The sequence below is a fragment of the Diaporthe citri genome (genome assembly GCF_014595645.1).
Source record: "Diaporthe citri strain NFHF-8-4 chromosome Unknown scaffold_9, whole genome shotgun sequence".
Classification (NCBI taxonomy): domain Eukaryota; kingdom Fungi; phylum Ascomycota; class Sordariomycetes; order Diaporthales; family Diaporthaceae; genus Diaporthe; species Diaporthe citri.
This window is the reverse complement of record NW_025064854.1, coordinates 1,080,998-1,102,105: the sequence shown is the minus strand read 5'-3', so window position 1 is coordinate 1,102,105 and position 21,108 is coordinate 1,080,998. Positions and strand designations below refer to the sequence as shown.

Here is a 21,108-nt window from a genome sequence, read left to right as displayed (position 1 = left end):
GGCCGTACGCTGTGTCTTATCCCTTGCACCATCGTTTCCAGGCGGTCTACCTTCGCGCAACGATCGGATGTAACCCAATAGCGATCTTGATACGCCCAAGACTAGGCAAAGGCCGAGTCAGGCTGCATCTGGAGATGATCGGGTCTTCCCCTCATGTCGGGCCACCCATGACGCTGTGACGGGGGTCCGACGTGTGATTTGTCGTCACTCAGAGTTTATGCATTTTAAGTTTTGATACCGCGAGTTGGATGCGGTCCCCCAATTGGAGGGTTACAGAGGCGCATGGGCAATGGAAGCACTAGAACACCTAAAGCCTGCAACAGAAGCTCCGGACAGCCCTTCTTTTGACCCAGGTCTTGATCTTCCCCCACAAGCCACCGGGCTCATTTTTTTACACACCAGCTGCTGCAGCGATGGGGTCGTCACCTGCGATGGAGTCGCTCCTGAGGCGAGTAGACACCAACAACATCGTGGACACGAGGCAAATGTCTTCAGGGGAGCGCTTCCTCGTTGCCTGCTTCCTCGGCGCCGCGATATGGAACGCAGTGGGGATGTTTCCCATGATTTTCCTGACGTTCAAGAGGCTGTGGACGCTCTACTTTTGGGCGATGATATTATCAACCATCGGCATCCTCATCTGCTCGGCTTCACAGATCATCAGCGTCGCAACACCTCAGGTGAATACGATGATCAATGGCGTCATGAGCTGTGTTGGATGGGTTTTCATGGTCTCGGGACAGTCAGTGGTACTGTACTCGCGCCTCCATCTCCTGGCCATTACCCCGAGGGTGCTACGTCTGGTCTTGTGGATGATCATTATCAACGGCGTAACCATCCACGTCACCGGGACCGTCCTCACCGTCGGGACTCGTTTGAAGGGCCCAGAGTCAGTGCCCTTCACACAAGCTTACAGGTCAGCGCACCCCCTCCAAAGAAACAACAGCTAGTTATGCCAGGGACGAATGTTGACGCAGGACTGGACACAGCGTATTCGAGAGAATCAATATCACAGTGTTCTTTGCACAAGAGACCGTGATATCCGGACTGTACATGTGGAAGTCTCGCGACTTGCTAGGCCGGTACTCAAAGCCCAGGGCTGCTGAAGAACCCAGCATCCGGCAGTACGCGAGTCCCAGGGTCAGCACGTCGCTGCGAGTTGTGAAGAGCATTCTCACACAATTAATCATTGTGAACATTATCATTTTGTTTCTGGACATCACGATAGTGGTACTTGAGGTAAAGAACCTTTGGATTAAAACTCCCCAGGCTTGAAGTACCTTCTACCCATGCAGAAACCACTGCTGACAGCGCCGCACCAGCACGCTGGGTTGTATTTGATCCAGCTGGGGTACAAGATTTTCGTATACAGTGTAAAGCTGCGTAAGTAAATTTCTATCCAGACGCAGAGCACCAGTCCCTTGCTTCGCGAGAAGGCATCACCGACGCGTCACCGCCGTCGCGGTACCACGCGGTTGACACAAGAGCAGAATGTGAAATCACCATCCTGAATCGGCTCCTCGACTTTGCGAACCGCTCGAGAAGACTAAACACCGAATTCCAACTTGTGACGGACCTGCAGAGGGAATGGGACTCGACGCTGGAACGAGCCTTTGGCACACAGACGAGCGCAGACATCGGGACGGGCAGCACCTCTACCCGTAACAATCAATACACTAATACCAGGGAGTCATCGGGCTCCCGCGTCAGTCAGGAGAAATGGCTCGAGCGGCAGGAGAGCAACATCACTGAGACATGATTCACGCCCCATGCTCGTCACGATTTTAGCACGCCATGTGTCGCCCAATCTCCAAGCCTCCGCTGCAAAATCTGTCTACGTCCCACAGTGACTCCTGACAGCATGTGCTTAAGGTTCAACGAGAACCACATCAACGTGGGGCAAAGTTTATCCTCCAAATGGATTCGAGTGCGTGCCAAACGAACCCTTGCGGCCGATGGGACAGAGGCCCACGCGACTGGGCCCCCCAGAGCTCATGCAGGCCGGCCCATAGCTCCCGGGAGCATCTGGAGAATCCGCCGCCGAATGTCGACCTGGGCGCCGGGGGAAAGCTGGCGGAGGCGCATGAGGGCCTCCAGGGCCTGGCCCTCCAGGTCTGGCGAAGAGGACGAGAGCGAGAACAGCGCGGCCATCCAGTCGTGAAAGCTCTCCTGCTCTTCCGCCCGGAGCTGCGTGCTTGCGCGAAAGCCGACGACGATGGCATCACGGATAATAGTTTCTGCATCTGGTGCCCTTGAGGCCTGGGCTTGAGGCTTTGAGCCGGCGGAGGGTGGCCGGTCCTTCTCCTCACCCGGGGCTGGAGTCTGGGAGGGACGGTCTTGGGTTGGCTCTCTGTCACCTTGAGCAGGGGCTCGATTCTGTGAGAATGCGTCCCCGGGGGCAGGGTCTGCACCTGCAACGGAGACTTCCGCGTCTTCCGCATCGCCAGGGCTGCTGTGGTGGTCGGCAGTCACACCGTGGTCCTCCTCCTCTTCTTCCGCATCAGCGGGGGCCTCGCCCGCGGCGAAATGGCACGACGGTGGCAAGTAGGTAGAGCGGATGCAGTTGCTGCACCGGCCTGCAACGAAGTCAATGAGGTTCCGGTACTGCGGGCCGGTCGCGCTTGGGGGGAGGCCGATGCAGGTCTTTTGCCTGTGCTGCCAGTATATCCGACAGTGCGGTTTACAGGCGTCACAGTGCCCCTTGACACCAACTACTTGCAAGATAGAGCCTATAATAACACAGTATCGGCGTTTGTGTCTGTCAGTCCCTCTCATGGGCTCGTCGTCAAGCTCATTCTGCTTGGGGAGGCGTAGTATCTCCAAAAATGCCCCCTCCTCGCGCTCGCTCTTGCAGGTGAAGTTGGCGAATTCGAGTTTGTCCTTGATATAACCCCAGACCTGGGACTGCTCCTGAGCTTGAGCGAGTCGGTCGTCAAATGTCTGGGGTTGGTGCGCAATGTGTATGACAGCCTCAGTATTGGCCTCAGACATGTCACCCTCCTCATGATCCGACTCTGGAGGCAGTCTGTGAGCAGGTCCGAACCGAGGAATGAACTTTTGCGGCCCAACAGCAGGGTCTGCGGCCTTCGGCGGAGATGGTCTGCTGTCAGAGGTCGCAGGGGCAGAACGGTTCAGGCTTTGTCTGACCTCTGCGGGAAGCTGGAAGCTGTCGATTGAGGACGGCGCGCTTGAGAATGAAGAGTTTGAAGAGCTGGCAGGGGAGAGAACTTGGCTTTTGATCGTGGACGACTGCGTAGGTGCGAAATTGAAGCTGGCCGGGGTGGGCAAGGAAAGTGGCCCAGGTCGAGGAACATGACGAGGGATAAGAGTGCTCTGAGCCGGCGGGATATTCGGCCTCATCAGTCCATGGAAACTAGCCGGCGCCCCAGAACGGCGCATTGTGAGCTGGCCTCTGGCACTGATGGCAGCCCTCTTGGTCCCTGGTGACTAGGCGGCAGCATCGTCATCAGCAGTGCGCTTTCTCAGTGCGATATCAGATGACGGCTGGTGTGTGCCGGCGGTAGCAAGACTGGCTTCTGGTGAGACCATTGTGTTAAAGTCGGGCCGAACTGAGATCCTTGTTTGATATTCTCATGGACAGTCCAGAGCTGCTTCGCGATGTTGCGAGAAGTTTTGAGTTATTCAATCCGTGATGACTGGCAGATTGGGTTTGAGCAGGTTTGATATCAGTTGCTGCTGTTCGAATATCAAATAAGAAACAACAAAGTCTCCGAGGGGAGGTGATGTCTTTACACCATGCAAATGGGTGGCAAACGAGAGACGCGGGCGAGGTTGAGAGAGTAGCTGGCTGTTTCACAACGTGCACGAAGAATGCAAACAGACGAAGAGCGCGTACGCGTGCGCGGAGTACTCAAGGTTTCTGAGGTTGGTCTGCAGACGCTCGGGCCTCACCTCGTCGAGTTTCAAGCCACCAATAAGCCGCGGTGTATCTATTACTTTCAGAATACTGTCTACGACTTTCGCCATAATCATTTCAATTTTCTGAGAGGGACACTGAAGTCAATTTCAATATCGGACTTAGTGGGCGCATATCAGGAGTACATTCAGGTCGGCTAAAAGTGTAACTATTCAGAACGACGTGGTAGCGCCCGTAATCGTGGTTACATACTCTCATATGCAATCAAACGTTCCATTTTAGCGCTAATAACCTGCATATAATACCTTACATTAAAAATCATATATATTTATTATATCATTAATTAATACCCTTAATATTATTAATTTATGCATTAATTAAGATTATTATCATTATTAAAAGCTTATATATAAATTACCATATATAATAATTACCCTTAAATATAATTTCTTACCCTTTAACCTATTATTAAAGTTTATAAAAGCCGGTAATACCTTATTAAAACTTTAAAAAGGTATAATTAATGCTAAGTATTATTTATTTATATATAATTATAGCTAATAAAAATATTTATATGCTATAAGGCCCTTAAATAAAGCTATTATTATTAATACCTTAAAGTTAATTTTATATAATAATTATAAGCCCTTAAACTATAACTCTTATTATTAATTATAATCCCAGCTTAAATATTATATTATCTTTAATAGCAATTCCTTAAAGCTAATAAGTATAATACTTATAAAAAAAATATTATATTTATAGCATTTAATAATCTTCCTATAAAGAAAATCTAAATTATCATTAAGCTAAAAGCAAAACTTCCTTTATTACTATTAATAAAGCTTACTTAAAAGCTATTAATAAAAAGGAAGCCATCGCTATTAAAGAAAATACTCTTAAAATTATTATTACAATTATTATTATTAAAAAGCAACCTTATTAAAAATAATAAAAAGAAGCTAAATTCCTTGCCTTATAATAATAAGAACCTCTTTGCTAACCTCTTTATTAACTCCTTTATTATTAAAAATAATAATATTTAAGAAATCATTAAAAAGGCTGCTGCTAATAACTTTTTTAATAAAGATATTAAGATTAAATTATAAATAAATATTAAAGTTATATTTTCCTTTTTCTTAATTAACTTAATTAATTAATTTAAGGATATTATTTTACTTATCCCTTTAATAAAATATTTAAAAGAATAATATTAAAAACGAGCTACTTAAATAATAAGGGATAGGTTTTGCTAAACCTTCTTAAGGATAACTTAAGGAGGAGCTTTAATGTAATAAAGAGAGAAAATAGGAATAAAAGGGAATTAAAAAAAGGGAAAAGATAAATATTTTAAAAATTCTTAAAAATAAGAAAAGCTTAATTAAAGCATTAAATATATAAGAAAAAAAAAAAATTAATTTCTTAAAAGAATATTTAAAATAAGCATAAAAGTTAGCTTTTTATAGCTAATTAAAATTTAATATAATATTATTTTTTATATAATTTTTTATACTTATTAATATACCTTTTTTTAAGTATTTTATAATAAATATTATAAAAATTATTAAAATAAAACTTTATTATTTTTAATTAAGCCTTTAAGTTTTAAAATTTATTTTATTATAATTTTAATTATTATTATTATCTTTAATTCCTTATTTATTTATTTTATTATAGCTTTTATTTTTTTATAAAAACTTTAAATATTTTTAAAATTTATTTAATAATATATTTATTAATTATATTTTCTTAGCTATTAAAGTTTATTTTAATAATTAATATTAATATAGTTATTAAAGATTTAAATATCTTTATAAAATAAAAAGTAAATTTATTTTTTCTTTTAATTATTGCATTAAGCATAATATATTAGCTTTATTAACTTTTACTTTTATTTTTTATAAAGCTTTTATTTTTACTTTTGCTTTTTATTATATTTTTGCTTTTAATATTTATATCTTATATTTAATTACTTAATTAATTTACTTATAAGCCTTTTAAATTATTTTTAAGTAAACTTTATTATTATTTTAATTATTTTAAGTTAATTAATACGCTTTAAATTTTATTTATATTTATTATTAAAATAAATAAATAAAAAAGATCCTTATATATATTAAAGTAAGCATTTCTTATTAGCTTTAAAATATCTTATAATATAATATTTAAGTTAAAGGCTTATTTAATTAAAGTTTTGCTAAGTTAATTTTAAGTTATTTAAAAGTTTATATTTTATTATATATTAAATATTTAAAATTAAATTATTAAATTAATTTATATTAAAAATATTATTTTCTTTATGCTTTTTTTATAATTAATAATAATCTTAATATATTATAATTTAAATAGCTGCTATTAAATAATATCCCTTTATAATAAAAGCTTATTTTTTATTTTAATTATTTTTATATTATTAATCTTAATAAAGGGAATTAATATAAGTATTTAAATAGCTTTATTAATTTTATTAAGCTTTAATTAAATAATAAATATTTAAATAATAATATTAATAATAACTTTAAATATTTTAAAATATATAATTTTAATTAAAGAAGTTTTAACTTAATTTTATATTTTTTAATTATTTTTTCCTTAATTCTCTTTAAAGTAATTTTTAATAAACTTAATAATATATTATTTATAAAATACTTTATTAATTTATTTTAATCTTAATGCAAACTCTTTATTAAAATCTTGCATTTTATTTTTTAAGATAATTATTAAATATTTATAAATAAGCGTTTTAGCATTCTTATTTATCTTGCTTTTTTTATTTCTTAATATAAAATTATTTTATAATAAGTAATAATTTTTTATTTTATTAAAAATTATTATTATTTAATAATTAAGCATATAAATAAATATAATAATAAATTTATAATTCTTTATTAATTTATATTATTAATATTACTTAAGTAAGATATAATTATAATATAAAGATTTTTTAAGTAAGAATATAATATTTTAAAAATTAAAAAGCTATTAAATTATAAAGGTTATAATATGCTAAGTTTTTAGTTTTTTATATTTATAAAGTATTTTTTTTATATTAAAAAAATTAAAGGTAAAAAAGGCTTAATATTATTTTATTAAATTTATTAACTTAGCTAATTTTTTTAGCTTAAGATAAAAATTAATGCTTAAGAAATATTTTTATATTATTTTTATAAGTTTATTATTAAATATTATTTATTTTATATTAAAAAATAATAGTTAATTAAGAGTTTAAAATTATTAAATATTATTTAAGCAAACCTTATTTATAATAATTCTTATTTTAAAGAGATTTTTAAAAAAGTTAATATTTACTTTTTAAGCAAAGTTTTATTAATTTTAAATATTTATAATATTTAAAAATTATAATGCTTTATTAAATAGGTTTTTAAAGTTATTAAAGTAAGGAAGTTTTATAATTATTAATATTAAATTATTCTTTTTTAAATTAATAAGCTTAATTATTAAAATTAAGGTATTAAGGTTTTAAGATATTTTATAATATAAAGGTAATTAAAAATGCTTTTTTACTTTATCTTTTTAATTAAAAAATATTTTAGCTTTTAATTATAAAGAAAGGAAGTAAAGAAAATAAATAATAAAGTAAAGAGTAAATAATAAAAGTTAAGTAATAAAAAAGGAAAATATAATAATAAAAAGAGCTTTATATCTTTAAGAATTGCTATATAAGTAATTAAGATAAAGAGGGTTAAAAATAAAAAAGAAATATAATTAATATTTAGCTATAATTTAAGGTAGTTTTTATAAATAATTATTGCTTATCTTTAAATAAGAATTAAATAAAGGAAAAGATTAATATATTAAAAGTATATTATTATTAAAATAGCTTAATAGCAGCTAACCTTTAATCTTTAATTAATAATAATATAAAGGTGGGAAGAAGAAGAAAAAGAAGAAAAAAAAGTAGGAAGAGGGTTTAATTATAAATAAATAGGTATGGTAATATATATAAGTTAAAGTAGCAAAAGCTAATAACTTACTACTCTTAAGTTAAATAGTTATATTAATTAAAATAAAGAAGTAATAAGGAGGCTTATAAGTTATTATTAAAAGTTATTAATTTATTATTTTGTTAATAATTAAAGTAAAAGGGTGTATAATTTCTTATTTCTCTTAAATAATAGTTAATTATAAAATATTTTTTTTTTAATTTATAAGTTTATTAAATATAAATTAAAATAAATTACTTAGCTAAAATCTCTTTATAATAAAAAGATAAATAACTTTTTTATAAGTAAGAAATTAAAGGTAAATAACTTCTTCTTGGTAATAAATTAATCTTAATTAAAAATAAAATAATAAATTATTTTTTTTAATAATAAGGTAGCTTATTATTAGCATTGCTTATTTCTTCTTATTATAGCAACTTTATATATATAAATTTCCTTTCTTTTTTTAAGTTTTTTTTTTTCCTTTTTTTTCTTAATATTTTTTTAATTTTAATTAGCCTTTAAGTTAAGTTAAAATTAAAGCAAAATATTATAATCCTCTTATCCTTAAATATTTTTTTATAATAGCATCTTTATTATTAAATTCTTTTTAATTAAGGTTAAGAAGTTTAATGTAAGAAAATTTCCCTTTCCCTTCTTAAGCTATTTATTATAACTTATAAGCTAAGTAAGTCTTAATTAAGGGTATTTATACCTTTTTTAAATTAAAAGGCATCCTTAATAAAGGTTAATTTATTAAGATTATTCTTTATAATGCCTTTATAAAAAGCATTTATATATATAAAATTATTAATATTAAATAAAATTAATACTTTACTTAATAACTTATTAATCTTACCTTTAAAAAGATAATTAAGGAATTATTTAATAGATTTCTTAATAAATTATAAAAAAAATGATTTTTAAATAATATTAAGAATTTAATTAAAAGCTATATAAATATTATTATTATTAAGAAAAGTAATAAAGCTTTTTATAAAAAGTATATAATAGTAATATATAATTATTTTAATTATTATTATTAAGCAATTTTACTTATAGCCTTTTATAATTATTAAAATGCTTTCTTTTATAAGTATTATTTAAAGTATATAAATTGCAATTTTTCCTTAATTATAAATAAGAATATTCTTATTATAATTCCCTTCTTTAATTACCACTCTTTATATAGTTTTTATAATAATGCTTATATTAACTATTGTAATGGGCTTGAGCTATTGCCCAAGCCTTATATAGTGTGGCTAGATAATTCAAGGGAGCTTGAATTATTATATACCTTTTAGCGCAAATGGTTGCTGCTTTGCAGCTTATAGGAAAAGGCGCTAGCCAGCTTGCAGCCCCTTTAAAGCTAACCTATAATAAATAATCCAAGCTTTAGGGTTAAGAGTTTAAGTTATGGTCTTACTTAATTATAAAGAAGATCTTTAGCTTAAAAAGGTAATATCACGGGTAAGCCTTAGGGGTAATTATATTACTATATTAAGCTAGAAGAGGGGGCTATGTAATGGGCTTAGGTTATTGCTTAAGCCTTATATAGTATGGCTAGATAATTTAAGGGAGCTTGAATTATTATATATCTTTTGGCGTAAATGGTTGCTGTTTTGCAGCTTATAGGAAAAGGCACTAGCTAGCTTGCAGCCCCTTTAAGGCCAGCCTATAATAAATATATTATAGGTTGGCCTTAAATGTTTGCTAAAAGGTACCTAAAAGGAGTTATAAATTGCAATATTTAAGAAGTAAGTTAAGCTTTAAAAGGGCTTAACTTTAAATTTATCTTTTAAGTATATACTTTATTATATAAAAGGATTAAGTGCAATATAGGCCTAACATAAGCATATATTATAACTTAAGCAATAGCTCAAGCCCATTATATAGCCCCCTTCCCACTCTTATATTATGTATAGTAAGAATTAAACTTAAGGCTTTTACAATCTTATGCTAATTACATATTTACTATATATATAGTCCTTTATTAATATATTGCAATTATATATAAGCTATATATATTAATTATGCTAAGGCCTATTTATACTTAATTAAGAAGATACAAGCTATATATTCTTACCTTACCTTATTAGCATTTATGCACTTTATAATATTATATCGCGTTAAGTTAGCATTATACTATAATATGCACTAAATGCAGCGCATATTAACCATATACTTAGCTTATTACTATTTACTTATTATAATAATTATAAGCCATTAATTCTTTAATTTTAATTTACATTATAATATAATCATTTTATATTTAAGTTCCTTTTATATTGTAATTATAAAATATTATAATCTTTCTTTAATAACTTTATTATATAGCTATAGCATTAATTACTTATTATTATTATATATTTATATTACCTTACCTTACCTTAATTATTATTATTAATTAAATAAATTACTTTTATTATCACCCTATCCTTTTCTTAACTTATACTTAATACATAGCCTTAATAACCTTAGTAAAAACATTCCTATTAATTAGCAATACCCTTATAATCCCTTATTACCTATATTATAAACCTAATTTTTTAATTAATAATACCCCCCTTATATTATTAATAATAATACTTATATAATTCCTCGTTATACCAACTTACTTACCTTATAATATACTTAACTTATATTTAATAATATTCTTATTATACTTAACTTATACTTAACCCATGCTTATAATATAAATATATTAATTTTACTATAATTTTAATATTAATAAGATAATATTTATTAATAAATTTAATAAAAACTATAATAACTAAGGTATTATTATTATTAATGTTAAAAAAAACTTATTTTATTTTCTTAATAATAATAATTAAGGCTTAAAAGGTTATTATATTATTAGTAATTACCTTATCTTAAGTAATAATAATAATAATAATTAATAGCTTTTTATTATTAAAAAGTTTTTATATAAGAGTTGCATTTAAGTCCTAGCTAATATTAATATCCTTCTTAAGTATATTTACAATGCTTATAAAGATTTATATATTAATTACCGCCGTTATTATAACTCTTATTATTAATATAAGCAAGAATTTACTAAATTAACTATGCTATATAACGCCTTTTATGCCCTTTTAAGTATATATTATGCTAATTATAAGTATATTTTGCATATATTTTAATGCAAAAGTAAACTTAATATAATTAAGGGCAATATTATTAAGTTTATAGCTCCCTTTAACGTTATTATGCATATATTTAACTATTTACTTATCCTAACCTAGTAAAAACCCCTGTTAATTATACCTATCCTTACCTTAGCTATTTATATATATAAACCAGCCTTTATTATTAACCTTATTAATAATAATTATATTACCTTAATTCCTTATACTTCTTAAGATATGCTTAATATAATAAAGCTCTTAACCCTTATTTATAATAATGCTATTATATGCTATAACCTTAATGCATTTATAATAAGCAGCCAGCTTTAATAAATTATTTAAAATATAATTAATGCTTTTAATATACTTTAAGATAATATATAAAAAATTAAATGCATTATAATAAATCTTAAAATAAAGTTTACCCCTTATATAAATCCAACTTATATTAATAATAAAAATAAAAGCACCTTAATCATTTTAAGAATTATTATTATTAAAAGTTTATTATAATGCTTAAGGCCATTTAAGTCATTACTTACTTAATTTTTTATTCCTTATGCTTTATATTTAGCCTAAGCTATATTAACTTTTTTATATATCTTTATTAAAACGCTTAGCTAAATTTAAGTAAGTCTTATTATTATAATTATACCTTAAATCCCAATTTAAATAAATATAAGCTATCCCTTTTTAAGAAGCGCAAACATCGCCATTATTATCATCATTAAATAAGCCTTAATTATATATATAATAAGTTTAAGTAATAAAAAGCGCTATATCTTATTAGTAATAATATAGATTTAATTCCCATTATTATATATATAACTTACTCTTATTTTAGCGCTATCTTAAAAGCACCTTAATAAAATAATATACATTATATTTACTTAAATAAAGTAATAAATAAAAATTTTTTAAGAAGATTATAAATTTCTTATTTCTTAAATAACTTAATTAAAGTATTGCATTAAATTTTATATAAGCTATTAATATATAAAGATATATATTATTATAATTTAAGTTATATTAAGAAAGGAAGCTAATTAAACTTAAAATAAGTGCATAATAAATCTTAATTAATTAAAAGCATTTATTTATAAGCAAAGTTATAAGTTTAAATCTTATTATTACTTTACTTTATTTAATTCATTTAAAGCTTATATAAGTAAAGCTACCTTTTTAATTAAATAATATAATAAAAATAAATTACTTATTTCCATCTTATTTTTATTCATAACTTTTATTACCTTATACCTTACCTTTAAATAAGCTTATTAAGCCTAATATAAGCTTGCTTTATAATTACCTTAAATAAATAATTCTTTATAAATAGCAGCATCCCCTTATTATATTGTAAATAAATTAAGGGCTGTTAATCTTTATAAATTCTTAAAAGGTTTTTATATTAATATATCTTAGTCTTTTTATTTAATATAAACTTACCTTTTAAGAAAACTATTTTATAAATACCTTAGCATATTCTTAATTACTAAGATTTTCTTTATAAAATACTCCTTATCTTAACTCCTATTTATTTTATTTAAAACTAATATAATACTTAGCTAAATATTTATAAATATTTAAATAAGTAATAAATCCTTTGTAATATATTTAATTTAATTAATATTAAAAGTAAAATAAACTTAGCTTAATATATTTAAAATAATTATTTAAAATATAAAAATATTTATTATAATATATTTTTAATATAATTAATTAAGCTTTTTTATTAATTAAGTAATTTAAAAATACCTTAAAAATAGTTATATTTAATTATTAATGCAAAACCTTTTTATTATTTAATAGCATTTATTAACTGCTTATTCTTATTATTATTAAATAAAAATAATAGCAGCTTAAGCAATATTTATTTTAATTTAAAGATAGTTTAAAAATATAACTACCTAGCCCTTAAAACTAGCCATAAACACCATTATATCTAAGGGGCTTAAAACTACCTATATATTAAACTTATTTATTAATTAATTTAAGCTTTAGCTAATTATTATTAAATCCTTATTATTTAGCGCTATTTAATAAGCTAAAAGGTAATTAGCTTAATTATTTTATAAAAAGGTAATAATATTATGCAAGTACTTTTATACTTTTTAATTTATTTACTTTATGTTACTATTTATCTTAAGATAATATACTATAAATAAAAGGCATTTTATATTTACTTAAATATATAAAAAAGCTTATAATACCCTTATTTAATTAAAGCTTTAATTATTAATAATAAATATAAAAAACTTATAATAGCGTTATTATAAAGTAATAAAGCATTATATATAATTCTTTATAATTATAAAGTATATTGCTTTTAAGAAAACCTATTTTAAAAGGTAATTTATAATAATTATTAAGTAATATAAGCCGCCCTTATAAATTAATAAGTTTATTATAAAGTTAATAAATATTTAAAATTAATAATAATTTAAAGAAGGGATAAGGTAAAGCAAGCCTTATTATAATTATTAACTAAGTTAAGTTTAATAATATATATTATAATTTTAAATAAAATATTAAATTACTTATAATATATTATCTTAATAAAAGTTATATAAAAGGACTTAAAAGGTTTCTTTTTATCTTAAATACCTTATTATAAAAGAATTATAAGCTTATTATAATATTAATATAATAAGTAATTCTTAATTTAAAAGCCATAGCTAGCCTTAAAATTAAAATATATTATATATGCTAAAAGTATAATTAATAATTTAAATTATTATTTTAGCCTCCTTAAAGAATTACCGCTAGCTAAATATAACTACCTTATAATAAATTCTATATTATAAATTTTATTAAACTTCCTTATTTTAAAGCATAATTAATATTAATTTATTTAATAACTATAGCCTTATAAGCATAATAATATAAATATTAAAAATTATTATTAAAATTAATTAAAGTATTTTAATTATATAATTTTCCTTTAAGGTTATTTTATTTTATTTTTATTATAATAATATATTAAAATGCTATGCTTATATTCTTAAGCAATATTAAAGATTATAATAAAAAAGGGATAAAGTTTTAGCTTATTAAGCTTACCTTTTTAAAAAGAATTAAAAGCTAATAAAGTATTTAAGATATTTATAATTTATAAATATTATAAATAAGCAAAATATACTTTAAAGCATAAATAATTATATTTTTAAGGCCTTAATTATTATTAATAGCTTTTTATTATAAATAATATAATTTCATTATATTAAAGAAAGCTTTATAAAGTAATAAGTAATTAAATAAAGAGCCCTTTTTTTTTAAATTAATAAGTATGCATTAAAAGCTATTTTTAAGCAATTTATCTTTATTATTATATTTAAATTTAAATCTTATTTAGCTAAGATTAATATCTTTATAAATATTACCTTAAAATAGCAAAAGGCCTTATCCTTTTTACTTTTTTATTAAAAAGAAATCCCCTTAATAATAAAATAAAAAAAAGAGTTAATAATTTTAAAAAAGTTCTTAATAAAGTTATAATAAAAGTTTATAAACTTTATAAAGCTTTAAATATTATAAATTATTTATAATGCTTTTTATTTTTAAATTATCTTAATTTTTTTTAAGTTTATTTAAATACTTACTTTAATTATAATAATAAAGCTTAAATACTTTACTTTCTTTATTATAAATTTATATTTATTTTAATTTAAGTTTAATTTAATATTTTATAAATAATATAAAACCTTTTATATCTTTTTTATATAATCCTTTTTTAAGCTTAAGGAAAATATTAATATATTATTTAAGTATATTATTATATAATTTTTTAAAATATTAACTAAAATTAAGTTAATATATTATTAAAATATAATAAGCATATTAAATAAATTAAAGGGGTAAATTAATTATTTAAATAACTTAAATTAAGTTTAAAATGCCATTAAGTATTCCTACTTTTTTATTATTTATATTTAATAAAAGGCTATATAAATATTTAGCTTTATAAATTAATAAGCATTAAAAAGAAAGTATAATATTTCCTTAATAAAAAGGAAAGGGTAATAATTTTATTAAGTTATCTTATTAAAAGTATAATAATTTATATAAAACTATTATTTCTTATTTATCTTATGCATTAAGAAAATTAAGGCTGCTATAAGCAAAAAGCTAGCCCTTATTTAGCCCTTATTATAAAGTTTTATAACTTATTTTTATAGCTTAAATAATTAATTTTAAAATATATTATATAATAAACTTTATAATAATATTAATATAAACTTATCTTTTATTAATAATAAATAAATATAATAATTAAATTAATCTTAATATAATAAAAAAGTAAAAGCTTAATTTTTATTAAAAAGGCTAATAAAGTTTTATATCTTTTTTAATAAAGGCTTAGCTTTATATTATTTTATATTATTATTATTTTTTTCTTAAAAAACTATAGCTTAAAGGATTTATATAACCTTATTTAAATTTATTTTTATTAAAGTAATATTTATTATTTTATTATAAAATAAGCAATTTATTTATACCCTTATAATTATTCTAAAGATTAACTAAGCTAAATTGCTTATATTTCGCTAGCCTTCCTTCTTTATAATTATCCTTTAAATTATATTAATTATTATATAGCTATAAGTTAAATTTAGCAAAACGTTATAATAATATAATTAAGATAAGCTTAATAAAAGGGGATAAGTTATACTTAAAATTATATAAATTAAGATAAAAGCTTGCTATATATTAATATTTAAGGAAAGCTATATTATATATATAATATATTAGCTTTGTAATAAGCTAATAATTATTTTTAAGTTTCTTAAAATAAATAAAGTTATTAGCTTTAATTTTACTTTTTATGCTTATTATTTATTTATAATAATATAATAACTATATTTATTATTTACTTAAGTAATAATAATATACTTATAATTTATAATAATAAAAATTAAGAAAAAAAGCTTATTTAATTTATTTTATATTTATTAATATTATTTTTATATAAATTAAGCTTATAAAAAAGGCTTATGCTTTTAAATAAAACTTTATTTAAAAATTAATCTTTTTCTTTAAAATTAATAAAGTCCTTTTTATAAAATATAGCTAACTTTATAATTTAAACTTAAGTTAATATAATTATAAAAAGAAGTTTATAATTTATTATAAAGTATCTTTATTAATTATAATATAAGCATGCCTTATATTCTTATTAAGCTTTCCTTTTAAACTTAAAAATTTAAGGCGCCTTAACTTAGCCATTAATTAGCTAAGAGAAAAAAATATTTTAATATCCTTATAATTCTTTATTTTTAGCATTTTAATCCCTTATTATACCTATTATAGCTATATTTATTATTATTATATTTTAATTTATTGCTTATTACTCTTAAGTTAAAAGCTTTAAAAAGCATAAGATTAAGCTTATATATTATTAGCATTTAAGGTTTTATAATTTTAGCTTATAAGTAATTTAATAATATATATTTATTGCCTTATTATAATTTATATATAAAATTAATACCTTAATAGCCTTATTATAAAGCTATGAAAAAAGTTAATTATAAAAGTAATTTAACTTTACTTTACTTAATTACTTAAGGCCTTTAACTTATATTATTAATTATTTAAATTAAATATAAAATTAAATAAAGTTATTATAATCTTATATTTAAAATATTTTAAGCTTAATTAAAATAGCTATTTATTAATATAAGTTTTTATAATAATACTTTAAGTATTTAAAGAACTTATTTATATTAAAGCTATTTTAAAACCTACCTTGCTTATAAAATATTATAATATATAATTATATCTTAATAAATAACTAGCTTTATAAAAAGATTTAGTATTTTTAAAAACTTTTAATAAAGTTTATATTAATTTATAGCTTATATTATATTATAATCTTTTAAGTTAAAAAGTTATTTTAGCTATTATTAAATAAAGGGTTAATTAAAAGCAATTTATATTAAATTAAAGGTAAATTAAAAAAGTTTATATATACTTTAAGCTTTATAAGTTAATAAAGTATTATTATAAGAAAAGATATAGTGATATTATTATTAATATTAATAAGTATTGCTATAAATAGCTAAAAAAGTTAAGGTGCTTTTTAAGCATTTTTATAGCTTAATATTAAAGTAAATTAAGAAATTCCTAGCTATGCATTTTATAAAAAGGTTAATATTTTAAATATAAGGTTATTTACCTTTATAATATAAATATCTTCCTTAATATAATTTAAAGATTATAATTTAATATTATAAGTTAGCTTTAAGCATTTATTAAAAGGTACTTAAAAAGAATTATAAATTATAATATTTAAAAAGTAAGTTAAGTCTTAAAATGGCTTAATTTTAAATTTATCTTTTAAGTATATACCTTATTATATAAAAGGGTTAAGTATAATGTAAGCTTAATATGGGCATGCATTACAGCTTAGGCAATAGCCTAAGCACATTATAATTATATTTATTATATTAAGAGATTTAATTATATCTTTAATAAATATAATATTATAAAGAATATATAAAAGGTTATAATAGCTAAATAAGTAAAGTTTAAGAATATATTTAGCTTTATAATTATTATTAATAAAATAATATAGCTTAAAGGAATAATTAACTTTAATATTATTTAAAATAAGGAAGTTAATATTATTTAAGGTTAATAATTATAACCTTATAATGCAGAATTCCTATTATATTAATTATAAAAGAAAGCTTTTAATAAGGTATAAATAGTAATTAAGATAAAAGGAAAAAGGGAAAAGTAAATTAAGTTATTAAAAAAAAAAGAAAGTTTTTAATTTTAATAAGAAAATAATAAATAAGTATATAATAAATTTTATAATGCATTTTTTAAAAAAATAATATTTTATATTTATACTTAAGGCTAAATTTAATTAAGTAAATAAATATATATAAAAAGAAATTTTATATTATAATAAATATATATATATATATATATAAGAAAAGATAACCCCCCCCTTTAAATAAATACTTAAGTTAAGATTTAAAAGTATTATTAAGCTAATTATATTAAGAATATTAAAAGTTATTTAATTAAAGCAAAAGAATATTAATAAATTATAAAGGCTTATTTTTTAAATTTCTTTATTTTATATATAAGCATATTATAAATTTAGTATTTTAAATATTAAAGTTTAAAGAATTTAATAAATTTAAGCTTATAAATAATTAATATACTTAAATAATAAATAAAGATATATTTAATTAATTTTAATAATAATTAAAGTTAAGGTTATTTAAAATAAAGTTAAATAAGCTAAATTTTATTAAAATATTTAAAAAGGGGTTATTATTTTTAATAGCTATAAAATTAATTTCCTAAAGCAAATAAGGTTTAAATTTTTATATTTTAAAATAATTAATAAATCTTTTTAATTATTTTAATAAAAATATACTTAAAAGATAAATATTATTAAGTATTTAAGTTTATAAATATTATTATAATAAATTTTATAAATAATAAAAAAATTAAATTAATAATAAATTAGTTTTTAAAATAAGAAATAATTAGCTTTCCTTTGCTTATTAATAAGCAAAATTAAGTTATTCTTTTTTAAAAGAATAAGTTAAGGAAAATTATAATATATATTTCATTATATAGCTTTCCTTTTATAATTAAAAATTAATTTAATTATTACCTTTATATTTTATAAGAAATTAAAAAGTAATTAAAGCTAAGAATTAAAAATATTTTAAGGAAATATATTTAAAGTTTAAGTTTAAATATATTATATAAAAATAATAATTTTAATTAAAATAATTAATTTAAAGCTATAAAAAAGATAAAAAAAACTTTTTTTATAAAACTTTTTAAATAAAGTTTAATTAATAAAAAAAATATAAAGTAAAATTTATATTTAGCCTTTAATCCTTTTATTAAGCATTTTTTTAATAATAATTATAATAATAAAGTATTTATATTTAATAATATTATTAATATAAGGATTATATATTAAAATTATAATTTTCTTAACTTTAATTATTAAAAAATATTAAGTAAATTAATTTATATTTTTTTATTCCTTATTTATTATTATCTTTATTAAAAGCCCTTATTTAAAAAGGAATTTTTAAATAAAAAATTCTTTAATACTTTTTAAGTTAGCTATTTTAAAAAATATAGCTTTAACTTATTTTATTAAGTTATATTATTTTTTAATTAGCTTATTATATTTTTAATTAAAAAATAAATATTAAATATTAATATAAATTTTAATAAATAATTAATTTAATATAATTAAAATAATTTTATTATTATAAATTTAAATATTTTACTTATTATAATAAAAATAGCTAATAATAATTTTTTTAATATTAGCATATATGTTTTTTTAATAATATATAGCTTAATTTTAAAAATAAGTAGCATTTCTTTTATAATGCTTAAAAGGAGTATAATAGTTTTTAATAATTTCTTACTTTTAATTAAAGTTATTAATAACTTATTATTATAGCAAATCCTTTTTAAGTTATTTTTAAAAAAATTTCTTTATAAATAAAGAAATAATAAATCTTTTTATAAAAAAATAATTGCTATTATAATATTAAATTTTTAAAATAAGTTTTATAATAAAGGTATTAAGTAATTTTAAGTAATTCTTTTAATTAAAAAATAATTATTAAATAATAATAATTCTTAATTAAATAATTAAAGTTAAAATAATTAATTAAGAAAAGTATTATATTAATTTTTAATATTTTTTTTAAATTTATAATTTACCTTATTTAATAGCCTTAATAGCTTTTTAAAAAATATATTTATAATAATATTCTTAAAACCTTTAATATAATAAATAATAAAATTATATATTTTAATTATAGCTAGCTACTTTATAATATAAGTATTTAATATATTTAAGGTAAATTTCTTTAATTATTAAATTAAAATATTTAAATTTATTTTTAAAGTAAAGTAAATATTATAAATATAAAAGTATAAGTACTTAATTATATATAAGATAACTTTATATTTTTATTTTATTATATTATATAGCTTTTTAGCTTTTATTTAAATATTATTTTTATATTAAATTAAATATTATAATTTATTTTTAATTTATATAAGGTATATACCTTATTTTTTAAGATTTATATTTATTATAAAAATAATTTTATTATTAAAATAATTAATATTAACTAAGTATAGCTTTAAAGTAATTATAGCTTTAAAAGTATTTATAGCTTTTTAATAATTTAAAGTTTATTAATAAAATATATTTTTTTTTAAAAAGTTAAATAATAGCTTAATAATAATTTTATAAAAAGATATTTATATTTTATAAAAGTTTAATAAATTTAAAAAGAATTTAAGCTTAATTATATTTTTATAAATATTTTACTTATTAATTTTAATAATTTTTTTATTTAATAAAAATTAATTAAGTATTTTATAAATATAATTAATAATATTAACTTATTACTTATATTATTTTAATTTAATAGCATTAATTACTTTTTTAATTAACTTAAAATTATAAAAAATATTATTAAAATTCTTAATATACTTAGCTATATATTTTTAAACCCTTAATAAAATAAATATTTCTTTATTTTTATAATTTATTTTTAAATCTTTAATTATAATATTATTAAAAAAAAGTTTATATATTATAAAAATTAAATTATAAAAAATTTAAATTATATATTATATAAATTAAGTAATAAAATTTATAACTTTTATAAATAAGCTATATTATTAAAATAATTTAATTAAAATAAAAAAAAAAGTTATAATATTTTAACTTTTCTTATTTAGCTTAATTTAATTATATCTTAAAAAGAAGTTAAAAAAAAAAATATTTTATATATTATAAATTTCTTAATAAACTTATTTATTAATAATAAAATAAAAATATTTTTAATTATAACTTTATTAGCTTTTAAGATATTATTAATAAATTAATAATTAAAGTTTTTTTTATAAGAAATTATTAATTTTTATAAGCAATATAAAATTCCTTAATAATTTTATTAGCTTATTAATTTTTAAGTATTTTAATAGCTATTTCCCTTAAAGCTTTTAAAAATTAAATTATCTTTACTTAATATGCTTTATAAGAAATTATTTAAATAAATTATAATAACGTTATATTAATATTAATTTAAGCAATATAAAATTAATTTTATATTAAAGATTTCTTTTAATTAAAAAGCAAATAAATAAA

At 22.4% G+C, this 21,108-nt stretch overlaps 2 protein-coding genes across 2 annotated transcripts; one reads left to right on the top strand and one right to left on the bottom strand.

Annotated features, from left to right (window-relative positions):
* Window positions 1-413: 413 nt before the first annotated feature.
* INS49_015431 (uncharacterized protein) lies at window positions 414-1,756 on the top strand (the record flags this gene model as incomplete). Its single annotated transcript, XM_043176112.1, has 4 exons — window positions 414-886; window positions 987-1,236; window positions 1,320-1,380; window positions 1,434-1,756. The coding sequence occupies 4 exons, from the start codon at window positions 414-416 to the stop codon at window positions 1,754-1,756; spliced, it is 1,107 nt and encodes a 368-aa protein (XP_043019567.1).
* Window positions 1,757-1,989: 233 nt separating this feature from the next.
* INS49_015430 (uncharacterized protein) lies at window positions 1,990-3,396 on the bottom strand (the record flags this gene model as incomplete). The annotated part of the gene is made up of 1 exon (XM_043176111.1): window positions 1,990-3,396. The coding sequence occupies one exon, from the start codon at window positions 3,394-3,396 to the stop codon at window positions 1,990-1,992; it is 1,407 nt and encodes a 468-aa protein (XP_043019566.1).
* Between the last annotated feature and the right edge of the window lie 17,712 nt (window positions 3,397-21,108).